At 45.1% G+C, this 12,903-nt stretch overlaps 2 protein-coding genes across 2 annotated transcripts; both read right to left on the minus strand.

The window, feature by feature from the left end:
- Positions 1-7,208: 7,208 nt before the first annotated feature.
- LOC134209056 (uncharacterized) lies at positions 7,209-7,956 on the minus strand. Its single transcript, XM_062685037.1, has 2 exons — positions 7,662-7,956; positions 7,209-7,603 (listed from the first exon to the last, which is right to left on the minus strand). Exons 1-2 carry the CDS (start codon positions 7,954-7,956, stop codon positions 7,209-7,211), a joined length of 690 nt encoding a protein of 229 aa, XP_062541021.1.
- Positions 7,957-8,104: 148 nt separating this feature from the next.
- On the minus strand, positions 8,105-11,948 carry LOC134209057 (uncharacterized). The gene is made up of 3 exons (XM_062685038.1): positions 11,336-11,948; positions 9,660-11,240; positions 8,105-9,585 (listed from the first exon to the last, which is right to left on the minus strand). The coding sequence occupies exons 1-3, from the start codon at positions 11,946-11,948 to the stop codon at positions 8,105-8,107; spliced, it is 3,675 nt and encodes a 1,224-aa protein (XP_062541022.1).
- Positions 11,949-12,903: the final 955 nt, after the last annotated feature.

The following is a 12,903-nucleotide window of genomic DNA, read 5'->3' on the forward strand; positions in this document are numbered from 1 at the left end:
TAAAAAAAATCTTTTAAATCTAATTAGTTTGTTGTTTTATTTAAGATTTAAAAAACCGACTAATCCATTCACCTCCACACTAGTTTTGGGTATTCTTGATCTTTTTTTCATAAAAATGTGATATTTCTAAAATAATTTCAATAACAAAGTTTAGAATTACACCATGATCCTTTTTCAAGGCGATTTAATTCTCGAGCTTTTTTCTTACAAATCTTACCGGAGTTAGGGGTACTAAATTATAGTAAAAATGAACACCCTCGTTAGCAAAAATGAGCAGCGTCGTGCCTTTTGTTTTTTAAGAAGCCTTTAATCAAACATTTTTTCTATCACGACTTCCTGCATGTGATCCGCAACTCATTTTCGCAAAGCTTGTTTTTACGCACGATCAAAACGCCATCTAGCTTGGGTTTGGGCCAGAATTACTTCCGTCATAACTTGCTTTTTTTCGAGACTTTCCCCGAAGGATTGGTACTCTATTCTCGAGGTCAACCTTTCGCAACAAATCCCATTCGTGAAGAAAAATATCATTGTCGATTTAAATCGGAAACAAACTCACGGTTCCACAACTCACAAACCTTACAACACAGTGGCGTAGCCAGAAAATTGGTCTGGGGGGGGTTTTCCGAACATTTTTTTTTTCGAAAAAAAAAATTTCTTCTGAAAATTTTGTCTCTGGGGGGGGTTTTATGCCCAAAACCACCCCCCTGGCTACGCCACTGTTACAACACACTTGGAACTTTTTTGGTGCATATTTCCCAAATTTTATATATTGCAACCAGACTCACATTTGATTTGGTTGATAACAATAGTAGGTACAAATGATTTTTATTTTGATTTTTTTACAATAGGCAGTGCAAAAATAGTGACTTTAGTGACCATTTTCTGAAAAATAGTGACTTTAGTGACTTTTGGATGCAAATAGTGACTTTTTAGTGACTAGACTCAAAATAGTGACCAAGTCACTAAAAAGTGACTCGCTACCAGGCCTGGACTCAGCACATTCAAAGTTAATTGCCTATTATTATTATTATTATTATTATTTATTCAGACTAAGGCCGAAGTGGCCTGTGCGGTATATAAGAGTCTTCTCCATTCGGCTCGGTCCATGGCTACACGTCGCCAACCACGCAGTCTACGGAGGGTCCGCAAGTCATCTTCCACCTGATCGATCCACCTTGCCCGCTGCGCACCTCGCCTTCTTGTGCCCGTCGGATCGTTGTCGAGAACCATTTTCACCGGGTTACTGTCCGACATTCTGGCTACGTGCCCGGCCCATCGCAGTCGTCCGATTTTCGCGGTGTGAACGATGGATGGTTCTCCCAACAGCTGATGCAATTCGTGGTTCATTCGCCTCCTCCACGTACCGTCCGCCATCTGCACCCCACCATAGATGGTACGCAGCACTTTCCTTTCGAGAACTCCAAGTGCGCGTTGGTCCTCCACGAGCATCGTCCAGGTCTCGTGTCCGTAGAGGACTACCGGTCTAATGAGCGTTTTGTAGATTGTCAGTTTGGTACGGCGGCGAACTCTATTCGATCGGAGCGTCTTGCGGAGTCCAAAGTACGTACGATTTCCAGCCACTATGCGTCTCCGAATTTCTCTGCTGGTGTCATTTTCGGCAGTCACCAGTGAGCCCAAGTACACAAATTCTTCTACCACCTCGATTTCGTCACCACCGATGCAAACTCGCGGTGGGTGGCTCACATTGTCTTCTCTTGAACCTCTTCCTATCATGTACTTCGTCTTCGACGTGTTGATGACTAGTCCGATCCGCTTAGCTTCCCTCTTCAGTCTGATGTAGGCTTCCTCCATCTTCTCCAAGTTACGTGCCATAATATCTATGTCGTCGGCGAAACCAAATAGCTGGACGGACTTATTGAAAATTGTACCACTCGTGTTAATCCCTGCTCTTCGTATTACCCCTTCCAAAGCGATGTTGAATAGCAAACACGAAAGACCATCACCTTGCCGTAACCCTCTGCGGGTTTCGAAGGGACTCGAGAATGCCCCTGAAACTCGAACTACGCACATCACCCGATCCATCGTCGCTTTGATCAACCGTGTCAGTTTATCCGGAAAACCGTGTTCGTGCATTAGCTGCCATAGCTGGTCCCGATCGATTGTATCATATGCGGCTTTGAAGTCGATGAATAGATGATGTGTGGGCACGTTGTATTCGCGGCATTTCTGCAGTACTTGGCGAATGGCGAACACCTGGTCCGTGGTGGAGCGTTCGCCCATAAAACCCGCCTGGTACTGCCCCACGAACTCCCTTGCAGTTGGTGCTAGTCGACGGCATAAAATTTGGGAGAGTACCTTGTAGGCGGCGTTCAGCAATGTGATTGCGCGGTAGTTGCTACAATCCAGCTTATCGCCCTTTTTGTAGATGGGACACACGACACCTTCCATCCACTCCTGCGGCAAAACTTCCTCCTCCCAAATCTTGGTAATGACCCAGTGCAGCGCTCTAGCCAGTGCCTCACCACCGTGTTTAAATAGCTCTCCTGGTAGTTGGTCAACCCCAGGGGCTTTGTTGTTCTTCAGCCGGCCAATCTCCTCCTGGATTTCCTGGAGATCAGGAGCCGGTAGAATTCTGTCCTGCGCGCGTTCTCCCAGGTCCATCACCATACCGCCATCTTCGTCTGCCACATCGCCATTCAGGTGTTCTTCGTAGTGCTGCCGCCACCTTTGGATCACCTCGCGCTCGTTCGTAAGAAGGTTCCCGTTTATGTCCTTACACATATCAGGCTGTGGCACGTGGCCCTTACGTGAACGGTTTAACTTCTCATAGAACTTTCGTGTGTTATTAGCGCGGTACAGTTGCTCCGTTTCTTCACGGTCTCGATCTTCCTGCTGGCGCTTTTTCCTCCGGAAAATCGAGTTTTGTCTGTTCCGCGCCTGTTTATATCGTGCTTCGTTCGCCCTCGTGCGGTGTTGCAGCAATCTCGCCCATGCTGCATTCTTCTCTTCCACTAACTGCTCACATTCGCCGTCATACCAGTCGTTTCTCTGATCCGAGGGCACCGTGCCAAGTGCAGCGGTTGCGGTGCTACCAATGGCGGATCGAATATCTCTCCAGCCATCTTCAAGAGACGCTGCGCCTAGCTGCTCTTCCGTTGGAAGTGCCACTTCCAGCTGCTGCGCGTATTCTTGGGCTAGTCTACCGTCTTGTAGCCGCCCAATGTTAAGCCGCGGCGTCCGACTTCGACGCGTGTTGTACACCGTCGAGAGTTTTGAGCGCAGGCATACTGCAACGAGGTAGTGGTCGGATTCAATATTCGCACTGCGGTAAGTGCGGACGTTCGTGATGTCGGAGAAGAATTTACCGTCGATTAGAACGTGGTCGATTTGGTTTTCCGTTTCTTGGTTAGGTGATCTCCATGTGGCCTTGTGGATATTTTTGCGGGGAAAGAAGGTGCTTCGGACTACCATTCCGCGGGAGGCTGCGAAGTTTATGCATCGTTGGCCGTTGTCATTTGATACGGTGTGCAGACTATCCGGTCCGATGACCGGTCTATACATTTCCTCCCTTCCTACCTGTGCGTTCATGTCACCGATGACGATTTTAACGTCCCGCAGTGGGCATCCATCGTATGTCTGCTCCAGCTGTGCGTAGAACGCTTCTTTCTCGTCGTCGGGTCTCCCTTCGTGTGGGCAGTGCACGTTGATGATGCTATAGTTGAAGAAACGGCCTTTAATCCTCAGCTTGCACATCCTTGCGTTGATTGGCTGCCACCCAATCACGCGTTGGCGCATCTTACCCAGCACTATGAAGCCGGTTCCCAGCTCGTTGGTGGTGCCACAGCTTTGGTAGAAGGTAGCCGCTCGATGCCCGCTTTTCCACACTTTCTGTCCTGTCCAGCAAATCTCCTGCAGCGCCACGACGTCGAAGTTGCGGGGATGTAATTCATCGTAGATCATCCTGTCGCAACCTGCGAAACCTAGCGACTTGCAATTCCATGTTCCAAGCTTCCAATCGTGATCCTGTATTCGTCGCCTAGGTCTTTGCCGATTATATCGAGTCGCATTATCTCTTATATTGTTCGTAATGATTGGTTTTCTAGGCGGCTTATTGGGCCTGCGCAAACCTCCTGTCTCGTCGGAGGGCCGTCGTGTCAGGGCTGTTTAGCGTCCCACCTAACACCAGGACTTGGGCTTGTGCGCTTTGAGCGGCACACGGTCGCTTTGGTGGGGCCTACTTGCGGATACATGCAGCTTTTTATAGAGGTTTAACAGGGCCCACTGTCAAACCCCACCACATCCTAGGCAAGCCCCACAACTCGCAGATGGCCTGGGGAGGGATCGTCAAGCCCTTGGACATAGTCCCTTGCCTATATGCCGGGTATTAAGCCACCCGGTGTGGAAATTAATTACTATGTCTGAAACTTGATTATGCATATGTACAACATGAGATAGATTTAGTTCGGAAAAGGTATTGGAGTGTAACCGCCCCTTCGGTGGGGTTTGATCCCACGACCCCAGTTCGTATGACAGGTGCTTTCCCTACTAAGCTACGAAGGACCTGGTTGACATGTGTACAAAAATGCATATGAGAGACTTAGTTCTGAAAATTTATTGCGAGAGATCGGCTGGTACCTGGTGCTGGGAATTTGGTTTCATCAGTACCCGCTAAGCTGCGGAGGACGACGGAGGTCCTTCGTAGCTTAGTAGAGAAAGCACCTGTCATGCGAACTGGGGTCGTGGGATTAAACCCCACCGAAGGGGCGGTTACCCTCCAATACCTTTTCCGAACTAAATCTATCACATGTTGTACATATGCATAATCAAGTTTCAGACATAGTAACATCTGACTGTTCCTTAAAACGCTACCATTAATCCATAAAATAGTTCAGGTGTAGATTGAAGGGACCAAGGAAACCATCGACATAGGGAGAAATATCGAGATACAGAACATCGAGATGTAGAGAGTCGACTGTAACAAGATTGAAACACCTGAGTGTGCCATGAGATTCCAAAAAGAATCATTTTTCGATCCATAACTAAGCTAAAATTTAGCAATTAATAGGAAAATATGTTCCATTGACATGATCAAGAAAAACAATACAATTCTTGCTATTTTCTTATGAACATATGACAAATGATCCATAAATCTTTATCGTGATCATGATCCATAATTTCAGTAATATGATCCATAATTTTAGTCATATGATCCATAATTCTGGACATTTGATCCAAAACTGTTCAAATGATGCATAGTTTTGGTGATAAGATCTATAAATTTTGAGAAATGATCCAAAAATTTTATAAAATGTGTGGATCAATTAATACAGTTTCATCACTGCTTCATCATTCGATTCCCGGCTGTTTGATATATTTTCATATGCTGATAATGCCGCCGCAGAAATTGATGATTCACACGATTCATATTCAAGCTCCTCGTCATATGCTGGATCTTTGTCGCTGTCTTAAAAAGTTTCCTCGCTGCTAGACATCTTGATTTGATAAGCTTTAACAAGATATCTGTTTCATAGTTAAAGGTTCATTGAAAGTAAAAATACTGCTTACCGAAAGATGATCAAATACCAAACTTCAACAACTTTCGGTATAGTACCAATGAACTTCATAGAATTTCTAATATTGAGACATTGCAACGAATAGCTCCTTGTATACCATTAGTATAAATTAGGATAAGTTCTAACACGATTAATTTACTATACTACCTACACTTTTAAACGTATAATCCCTCATGAATATGGTGGGTGATGTATTCGTAAATGAAGAGATCGATTGTCATTCAACAATATATTTCATATGCCATCAATCACTTTTCATTATGTGCCATTTTTTCAAGCCTTTAATATTTTTTAAAAAATACATCGGATTTTCCTGGAGCCTTATTTTGAAACGAAGAATATCGTGCAACATTTATCTAAAAACAAATATTTTTTGTCACAACCCTTTGCTTCCTTAACCTTACCCTTAGGGTATTAGTTTCCACGAAAATACTCAATCTGCTAACTGATCCTAAGATTGAGTGCTTTCATGGAGATTATTTATCCTGTTCTTTGACATAAGGACGCATGCAACGGAATTCAAAAATGGTTACCCCAGTTCTTATCTTGTGTTTTTCGATGAGTCAAAAATAACTTAATAGTCAATCAACATATCTGGAAAAATTACAGTAAAAACGAAAATTATTGTTGCCTGGTTCCTTTTTGTTAATAATTGTGCTACAGATTTGAATCGTAAGGTTGTTTTGATATTGGATTCTAAAGCAGCCTTAGCCTTAGAATCAGGGTTTCGACTTTTCGTTTCAATGAGACCAAAGCAAGCGTTTTTCGGGCCAAGGGAAAATCTTGTTTCGTTGTTTATGTTGAGGATCATCTTTCACCCATCAATCTTTTCTCTAGAATTAGCATTGGAAGATGAACGAAAATCTTGCCTATTAGATGAAAATCCTTTTTCGTTTCATTACTTTCACCTCTCACTCACTTTTCGCGAGAATTATCACAGAACAATTACAAAATTGTATGGCCGCGCCGGGATTCGAACCCAGAATAGTAACAATAATAGCTGTGGAGATGCGCTTACTTTAGCCACACCACCACGCTATCTGTATGAAAGCGTTAAGTTATTTGTTCCACATAAGCTACTACCATTTGCATTGATGATGCCACGAAAAGACTCGAATATGAAAGAAAAAGAGCAAACCAACGTGTTGTGACCCTTCCGGTGTAGTGATCAGATCCCAAAATAAGACGCACAAGACACTTCCGATTGTTCTAAACACTCCGTTTTATTCAATAACTACTTTATTGCTTATTCTAACTTTATTTAAAAAACTACGGATACAGGTTAACAATTTAGTAGCTGACCGCGCTCGGAAAGGACCCAATTACGAATAACGAAATTATTTCAAAAATTGCGCGCGCTACATATTTCTGTTCGGGCTCTATTCAAACCGTTTCGGCTGATATTCGGACACCAATCGTGTGTCTCGGAAAAGCTTTTCATTCGAGCAATTTTGGGCATTGCAAACTACACTACCAAATGAATATTGTCTAAGCTACATGCTACATTCTCCCGTAGTAGCGTTTGTCGACTATAACATCTACATAGCCGGCCACCTAAATTTGACGTTCCAAATTTACAACAAAACAAGAAAACAGACATAGCTTCATCGTTGTACCACTAGGAATGACTTATTTTCTATAATTATACACTAATATTTGCTTATTTTTAGGACTTTAGCTGGCAGGTGTCGAGATCTCATCGGTGTTGTGTTGTTGGTCGCATGGTAATGGGTAGATACGCGAGATTGAACGTTTGTAGGTTCCACTCAAAGTTCGTAGTGTCGCAACGCGAACTACGCCATCATCTCCAGGGTGATTTTGCACAATTCGTGCCAGCGGCCATGATATAGATGGTTTTCCTTCATCTTGTACCAACACAATTTGCCCAACTTGGATGTTCGTCGCTGATCCAGCCTTCTTCCTTTGATGGTTCTGCTCGTAGAGGTACTCCTTACGCCATCGATCCCAGTGTTGTTGGACCAGCTTCTGCAGTTCGTGGTAATGTTGCAATCGGTTGCTAGGGATACTGGTGTAGTCTGGCTCCGGCAGACTTTGTAGCGACGTACCGACTAGGAAATGGCCAGGTGTGAGAACGACGATCACCCGACAATGATGTCAGCGGGCGACTATTCATGTTGGCTTCGATTTGGGTCAGGATGGTCGCGAAATCTTCATAGGACAGTTGAGTGCTTCCGAGTGTTTTCACCAAAGACGTTTTAGCTGTTTTGACGGCCGCCTCCCACAATCCGCCGAATGAAGGTGCTCGCGGTGGTATGAAATACCATTGAATTCGCTTCAGGCTGCATTCGTTGTTGATTGCTTCTCTCGTGCGCTTGTTCTCCAAAAGACGATGCAGTTCAACCAGGGTGTTATTTGCTCCTCTAAAATTTGTACCATTGTCGGAGTGTATTTCCGTTGGCATGCCGCGCCGGGCGATGAAGCGGCGTAGTGCGGCGATAAAGGCTTCTGTTGACAGATCGCATACTAGCTCCAGATGTACGGCCTTTGATGCAAAGCATACAAAAACGCAATGAAGGCTTTTCGTGCCGCAGCTCGTCGGTGTACAGGCTTCAAGTAGACAGGGCCACAAAATCCACTCCGGTCACAGCGAAAGCTCTATTTGGTGCGGTGCGTTGCTTCGGTAATTGGCCAACGGGTTGAACGATAGGGGTAGGGTTTTGACGAAAGCATTGCAAACACTTACGGAACACAGAGGTGGCGACTAGTTTGCCGTTTACAGGCCAAAATTCTTGGTGCATAGAGGCAAGTGTCATGCGAGGCCCAGAGTGCATACAGAGTTTGTGGTAGTATTCGGTGATTAGGTATGTGAGAGGGTGATGCTTTGGAAGGATGATAGGGTGCTTTGTTTGGTATTTTTCAGAAGAGTGATCCAGACGCCCACGCAGACGAATCAGGCTATTCTCGTCTAGGAATGGATGAAGCAGGCGTAGTGGTGATCGTTTAGAAACCGGTCGATTTTTAGCCAAATCCTTGAGCTCTTCCGTAAAAACCTCCTGTTGTGCAACCCTTGAAAGGACTTCCTTGGCCTGTTCCAATTCATGGACTGATACGAATGTATTAGGACTAGGAGCGAATTTTCGTTGACATTGGTTTTTGAAGCGAAGAAGTAGAGCTGTTATTCTAACCAGTCTTTGGAAGGAAGAGTATCGGTAGAACAGAAAATTATGGTCCGATCCTGTTTGTGCCACAAAAACCGATTTTCGTCGCTCCAGAAGATCTTCGGATGGAACTACGTTTGACTTCTTAGGCCAGTCGTTTTTTCCTCGTGATAGCCATGATGGTCCACTCCCCCAAATAGTGTTTCCGATCAATTCCTTGGGAAGCATTCCCCGCGAAACGTGGTCCGCTGGATTTTCGTTTCCGCTCACGTGGTTCCATGAATGGCCATGCGTTAGTTGCTGGATTTCTGCCGTACGGTTGCCGATGAAATTTTGCCATGAATTTGGTGTTGCTTGAATCCAGTGCAGAGTTACAGTCGAGTCTGTCCAAAACCAGCATCGAGTACCTTCCATGCGCAAAGCTTTCGATACTCGAGCGTACAACCTAGCCCCAAGTAAAGCAGCACAAAGTTCGAGTCGCGGTAAACTAATGCGTTTTAGTGGTGCAACTCTGGATTTGGCCGCAATTAGTTGAATCTTTGTATTTCCTTCCTGGTCTTCCGAGCGTGCGTAGATACATGCACCATATCCTGCTTCTGATGCATCCGTGAACACGTGAAATTCAATCGATGATGATCCCAGCAAGAAAAGGTATCTCGGAACCTTGTATTCTTCCAGGCATTGTAATTGTGAAGAAAATTCCTCCCATTTCACCATAACGTCATTCGGTACTTGATCGTCCCATCCAGAATTCGCAATCCAAAGCTGCTGCATACGAATTTTTGCCCATGCCACGACTGGTGACACCAAACCAAGCGGGTCGTACAGCTTCGCAATCGTCGAGAAAATTTTGCGTTTCGTTAAATAGCCCTCGTGTGTGGGTGGTTGAACCTCGATGCAAAACTGGTCTGGTCCGGTCTCCCAACCTACTCCTAACGTTTTTATTTTTGTAGATCGTCGAAGTGCAATGTTGCCTCTCCTCCCAACAGTTCCTTGGGAATCTTACGCAGAACTTCCACCTTGTTGGAGCACCATTTCCGCAACTCGAGACCTCCTTGCGACATCAGTGTTTGCACTTCTTCTTGAAGTTCGATAGCTTCGGGTACAGAATCAGCTCCGGATAAAAAGTCGTCCATGTAGAAATCTTCCTGCACCGCTGAAGTAGCAAGATCCCATTTGTTCTTCGAGTCCAAAGCCAGTTGCTTCAAAACTCGAGTGGCAAGGAAAGAAGATGGAGTTAAACCATAGGTGATTGTTTGGAGCTCGTACACTTGAAGGGGTTCTACAGTGCTAAATCTCCATACAATTCTCTGAAGAGGTGTGTCGTCTTCATGAACCCTGATCTGTCGGTACATTTTAGTGACATCAGCGACTAATGCGACAGCATGTTTTCTGAAACGGAGCATCAAGTCGAGGAGATCGTCTTGTATATTTGGACCAGCAAGCAGAGCATCATTCAGCGAGTAATTAGTAGACGTTTTAGCAGACCCATCAAAGACTACGCGCACCTTGGTAGTCGAACTTGAGTCCTTAAACACCGGGTGGTGCGGGAGATAACAGACCGTTTTTCCTTCATCCAATTGCGGGTCGCTAGCCTCGCCTATACACTTCATGTGGCCCAAACTCAAATATTCTTGCATGAAGTCTGAATACTGCTTGCGCAAACCAGAATCTTGCTCCAAGCGTTTCTCGATTTGGGAAAACCGTCGTATCGCACCTTGTTTAGACTCTCCAATCATGTCGTAGAAATCCATGCGTTTAGGGTAACGAACCGTATATCTTCCCGTACCGTCTCGTGTATGCGTACTAGTAAAGTGCGCCTCACAGTCTTCTTCCTCTTGCGAATATGGTGTTTTGTTCGAAAGTTCCTCCAAAGCCCAAAACTTTTCAATAGTTTTCTCGAACGGTTCTATTCTAGCTACGTGACAACTGACATTGCTTATTTCATCCATGCATTTGGATTCACCTGTCGCAACCCATCCGAATATTGTTTGCACGAACACAGGAAGAGCATTTCCAAACTTTCGAACCTGCAACCGGCCACCATCACGTACTAGAAAGTCGTAGAAGTATTGAGCACCCAGCACTAAATCGATCGGAGCCGAGACAAAAAATTCCGGATCCGCTAGAGCTATATCGGAAGGAGGATTCCAGTGCATCAACGGAATAGACCGTGAAGGTTGATCGTCGGTAACTTTATCCAAAACCAGAAATTCCATTGCAATCGAATACTTCTGGACGCGTGAAGATATTGTGGTGGAGACTTCAAATGCCGATTGGCTGCGCGATCCTCCGATTCCCGTTATTACCACCTTCCTATCCAGTCGAGAAAGCCGGAGAAGTTGAAATAGTCTCCTTGACATCAGATTAGCCTGCGAGCCAGAATCTAGGAGAGCTCGTGCGATGTGCGTCCTTCCCAATGCATCTTTCACCTTCAACAACACCGTCTGCAGGAACACGTGCGACCTAGTATTTCCTACCGCCAAATTCGATGATATTGTTGCCGTCGAAGGACCCACAGTAGTAGAAGGGTTTGAACCACCACCAGATGAAGATGTACCAGGTAACTGTACGTCAACATTCGCTGCTGGAGAGATATTGGAAGAGGGACCAGAACCAGAACCAGGGAAACCAGGGTGCAGCAACGAATGATGCTTCTTCGAGCAAGTTTTGCATCGGTACTTTGACGGGCAATCTCGAGCCAAATGATTTCGTCCCAGACAATTACTACATAACCGCTTGGAGTTGGTGAGTTGCAGCCTTTATCAACAGGAAGTTTCGCAAAGGCTGGACACCGAGAGATCCAATGTTTGTCTTGGCAGGCAAAACAGTTCGAGGAGAAATTTTCAGTCGCCGAGTTGACCGAAACCTTGGCCATTCGAGGCTTGAAACTATTATGTGGCGAAGACGTAGTCGGAACGAATATATGCTGATCAACAGAAACTGCATCCAAAACTCGAGTCTGCTTTTTGAGAAACTGCACCAGCGATGTAAATGTAGGCTCCTTTTCTGGTGCGACGTTTTCCTCCCACCGCTTTTGCGTAATTTCGTCGAGTTTCGAAACCATCAAATGCACTAACATCGCACCCCAACCGTTGGTCTTCTCTCCAAGTTGATCCAAAATTTTTGTGTTCCGCTCAAAGCAATCGATGAGATCATGCAACGCAACAGCAGATTCCTTTTTTATCCTCGGATATTCAAAAAGCGCGTTCATATGTCGTTTCTTGAGAAGGTAGTTGTTTGAGAAACGAGCCACCAAACCATCCCAAGCAACCCTATAGTTAGCATCGCTCATAGAGTAAGAATCTACCAATTTCAACGCATCGCCTTTGAGAGAAGCACGCAAGTAGTGAAATTTTTGAATATTACTCAAATCGGCAGAAGAGTCAATCAAAGCCACAAACGTGTCATGAAATGGCAACCAATTTTCAAAATCTCCGTTGAACTTTGGCAGATTGATTTGAACAAGTCAAACCGCAGCTTGTACATTCGAGGTGTTGTTATTAGGTTGTGTGTTTTGTGTTGCATGCTGTCTCGCTAACTTATTCGCCAGCCGTGTAATATTTTTCCTCGAATTCCACTCGCAATTGCTGTAGTTCTTTAAGCCTTCGATGTCGCCCTTTACCTCCTCGAATTCCTTCCACTTCTGCTCGAGCTTCTCCATGCGTATGATGACCTGCTGATGATCGAACTGAACGGTGCTGTTCAGGTACTGCTCGATGCGCATGACAAATTCGACCACGTTGTCCCTGGTGCGCATAAGCAACTTCTGCTTCTTCGACATGATGATGATTTCCTTGAAGCCTTGAACTGTAAGGAAAGCAACCAGCGAAGCACCTTCTAACGGAAATAATCGTTTTCTGGACAGAAACTCACCTGGTGAGCCTGTCAATCAGGCCTTGTATAATAATGATTCAGCGACGGCAACGGCAATCAGACCAGACAATAAATGGTACGTAGCACTGTAAAACATGAAGAAGCGAAGCACCTTCTAACCAGATTTATCGTTTGTTGGACAGGAACTCACCTGGTGAGCCTGTCAACTAGGCCTTGTATGTAAATGGATTTAGCGCCAAACACAACGATAATATCGACCCGGTACTCAAAGATGACGATTTCTGTGGAAATACAAGCAGCGAAGCACCTTCTAACGAGAATTACAGTTGATGGACAGAAACTCACCTGGTGAGCCTGTCAATTAGGCCTTGTATAAATGTAATTCTCCTACAGCAACGGCTTTTTAGAATGGG

This window comes from Armigeres subalbatus, chromosome 2 (genome assembly GCF_024139115.2).
Source record: "Armigeres subalbatus isolate Guangzhou_Male chromosome 2, GZ_Asu_2, whole genome shotgun sequence".
Classification (NCBI taxonomy): Eukaryota; Metazoa; Arthropoda; class Insecta; order Diptera; family Culicidae; genus Armigeres; species Armigeres subalbatus.

What these genes read in the sequence shown, in the direction of transcription:
- LOC134209056 (XM_062685037.1), bottom strand. Translation starts at nt 7,956, where the DNA reads ATGCCAACGGAAATACACTCCGACAATGGTACAAATTTTAGAGGAGCA. An exon ending in AATCGAAGCCAACATGAATA is followed by an intron (nt 7,604 to 7,661) that starts GTCGCCCGCTGA and finishes GCCATTTCCTAG; the next exon opens with TCGGTACGTCGCTACAAAGT.
- LOC134209057 (XM_062685038.1), bottom strand. Translation starts at nt 11,948, where the DNA reads ATGAGCGATGCTAACTATAGGGTTGCTTGGGATGGTTTGGTGGCTCGT. An exon ending in GCTCGAGATTGCCCGTCAAA is followed by an intron (nt 11,241 to 11,335) that starts GTACCGATGCAA and finishes ATATCTCTCCAG; the next exon opens with CAGCGAATGTTGACGTACAG. An exon ending in CAACAAGGTGGAAGTTCTGC is followed by an intron (nt 9,586 to 9,659) that starts GTAAGATTCCCA and finishes TAAAAACGTTAG; the next exon opens with GAGTAGGTTGGGAGACCGGA.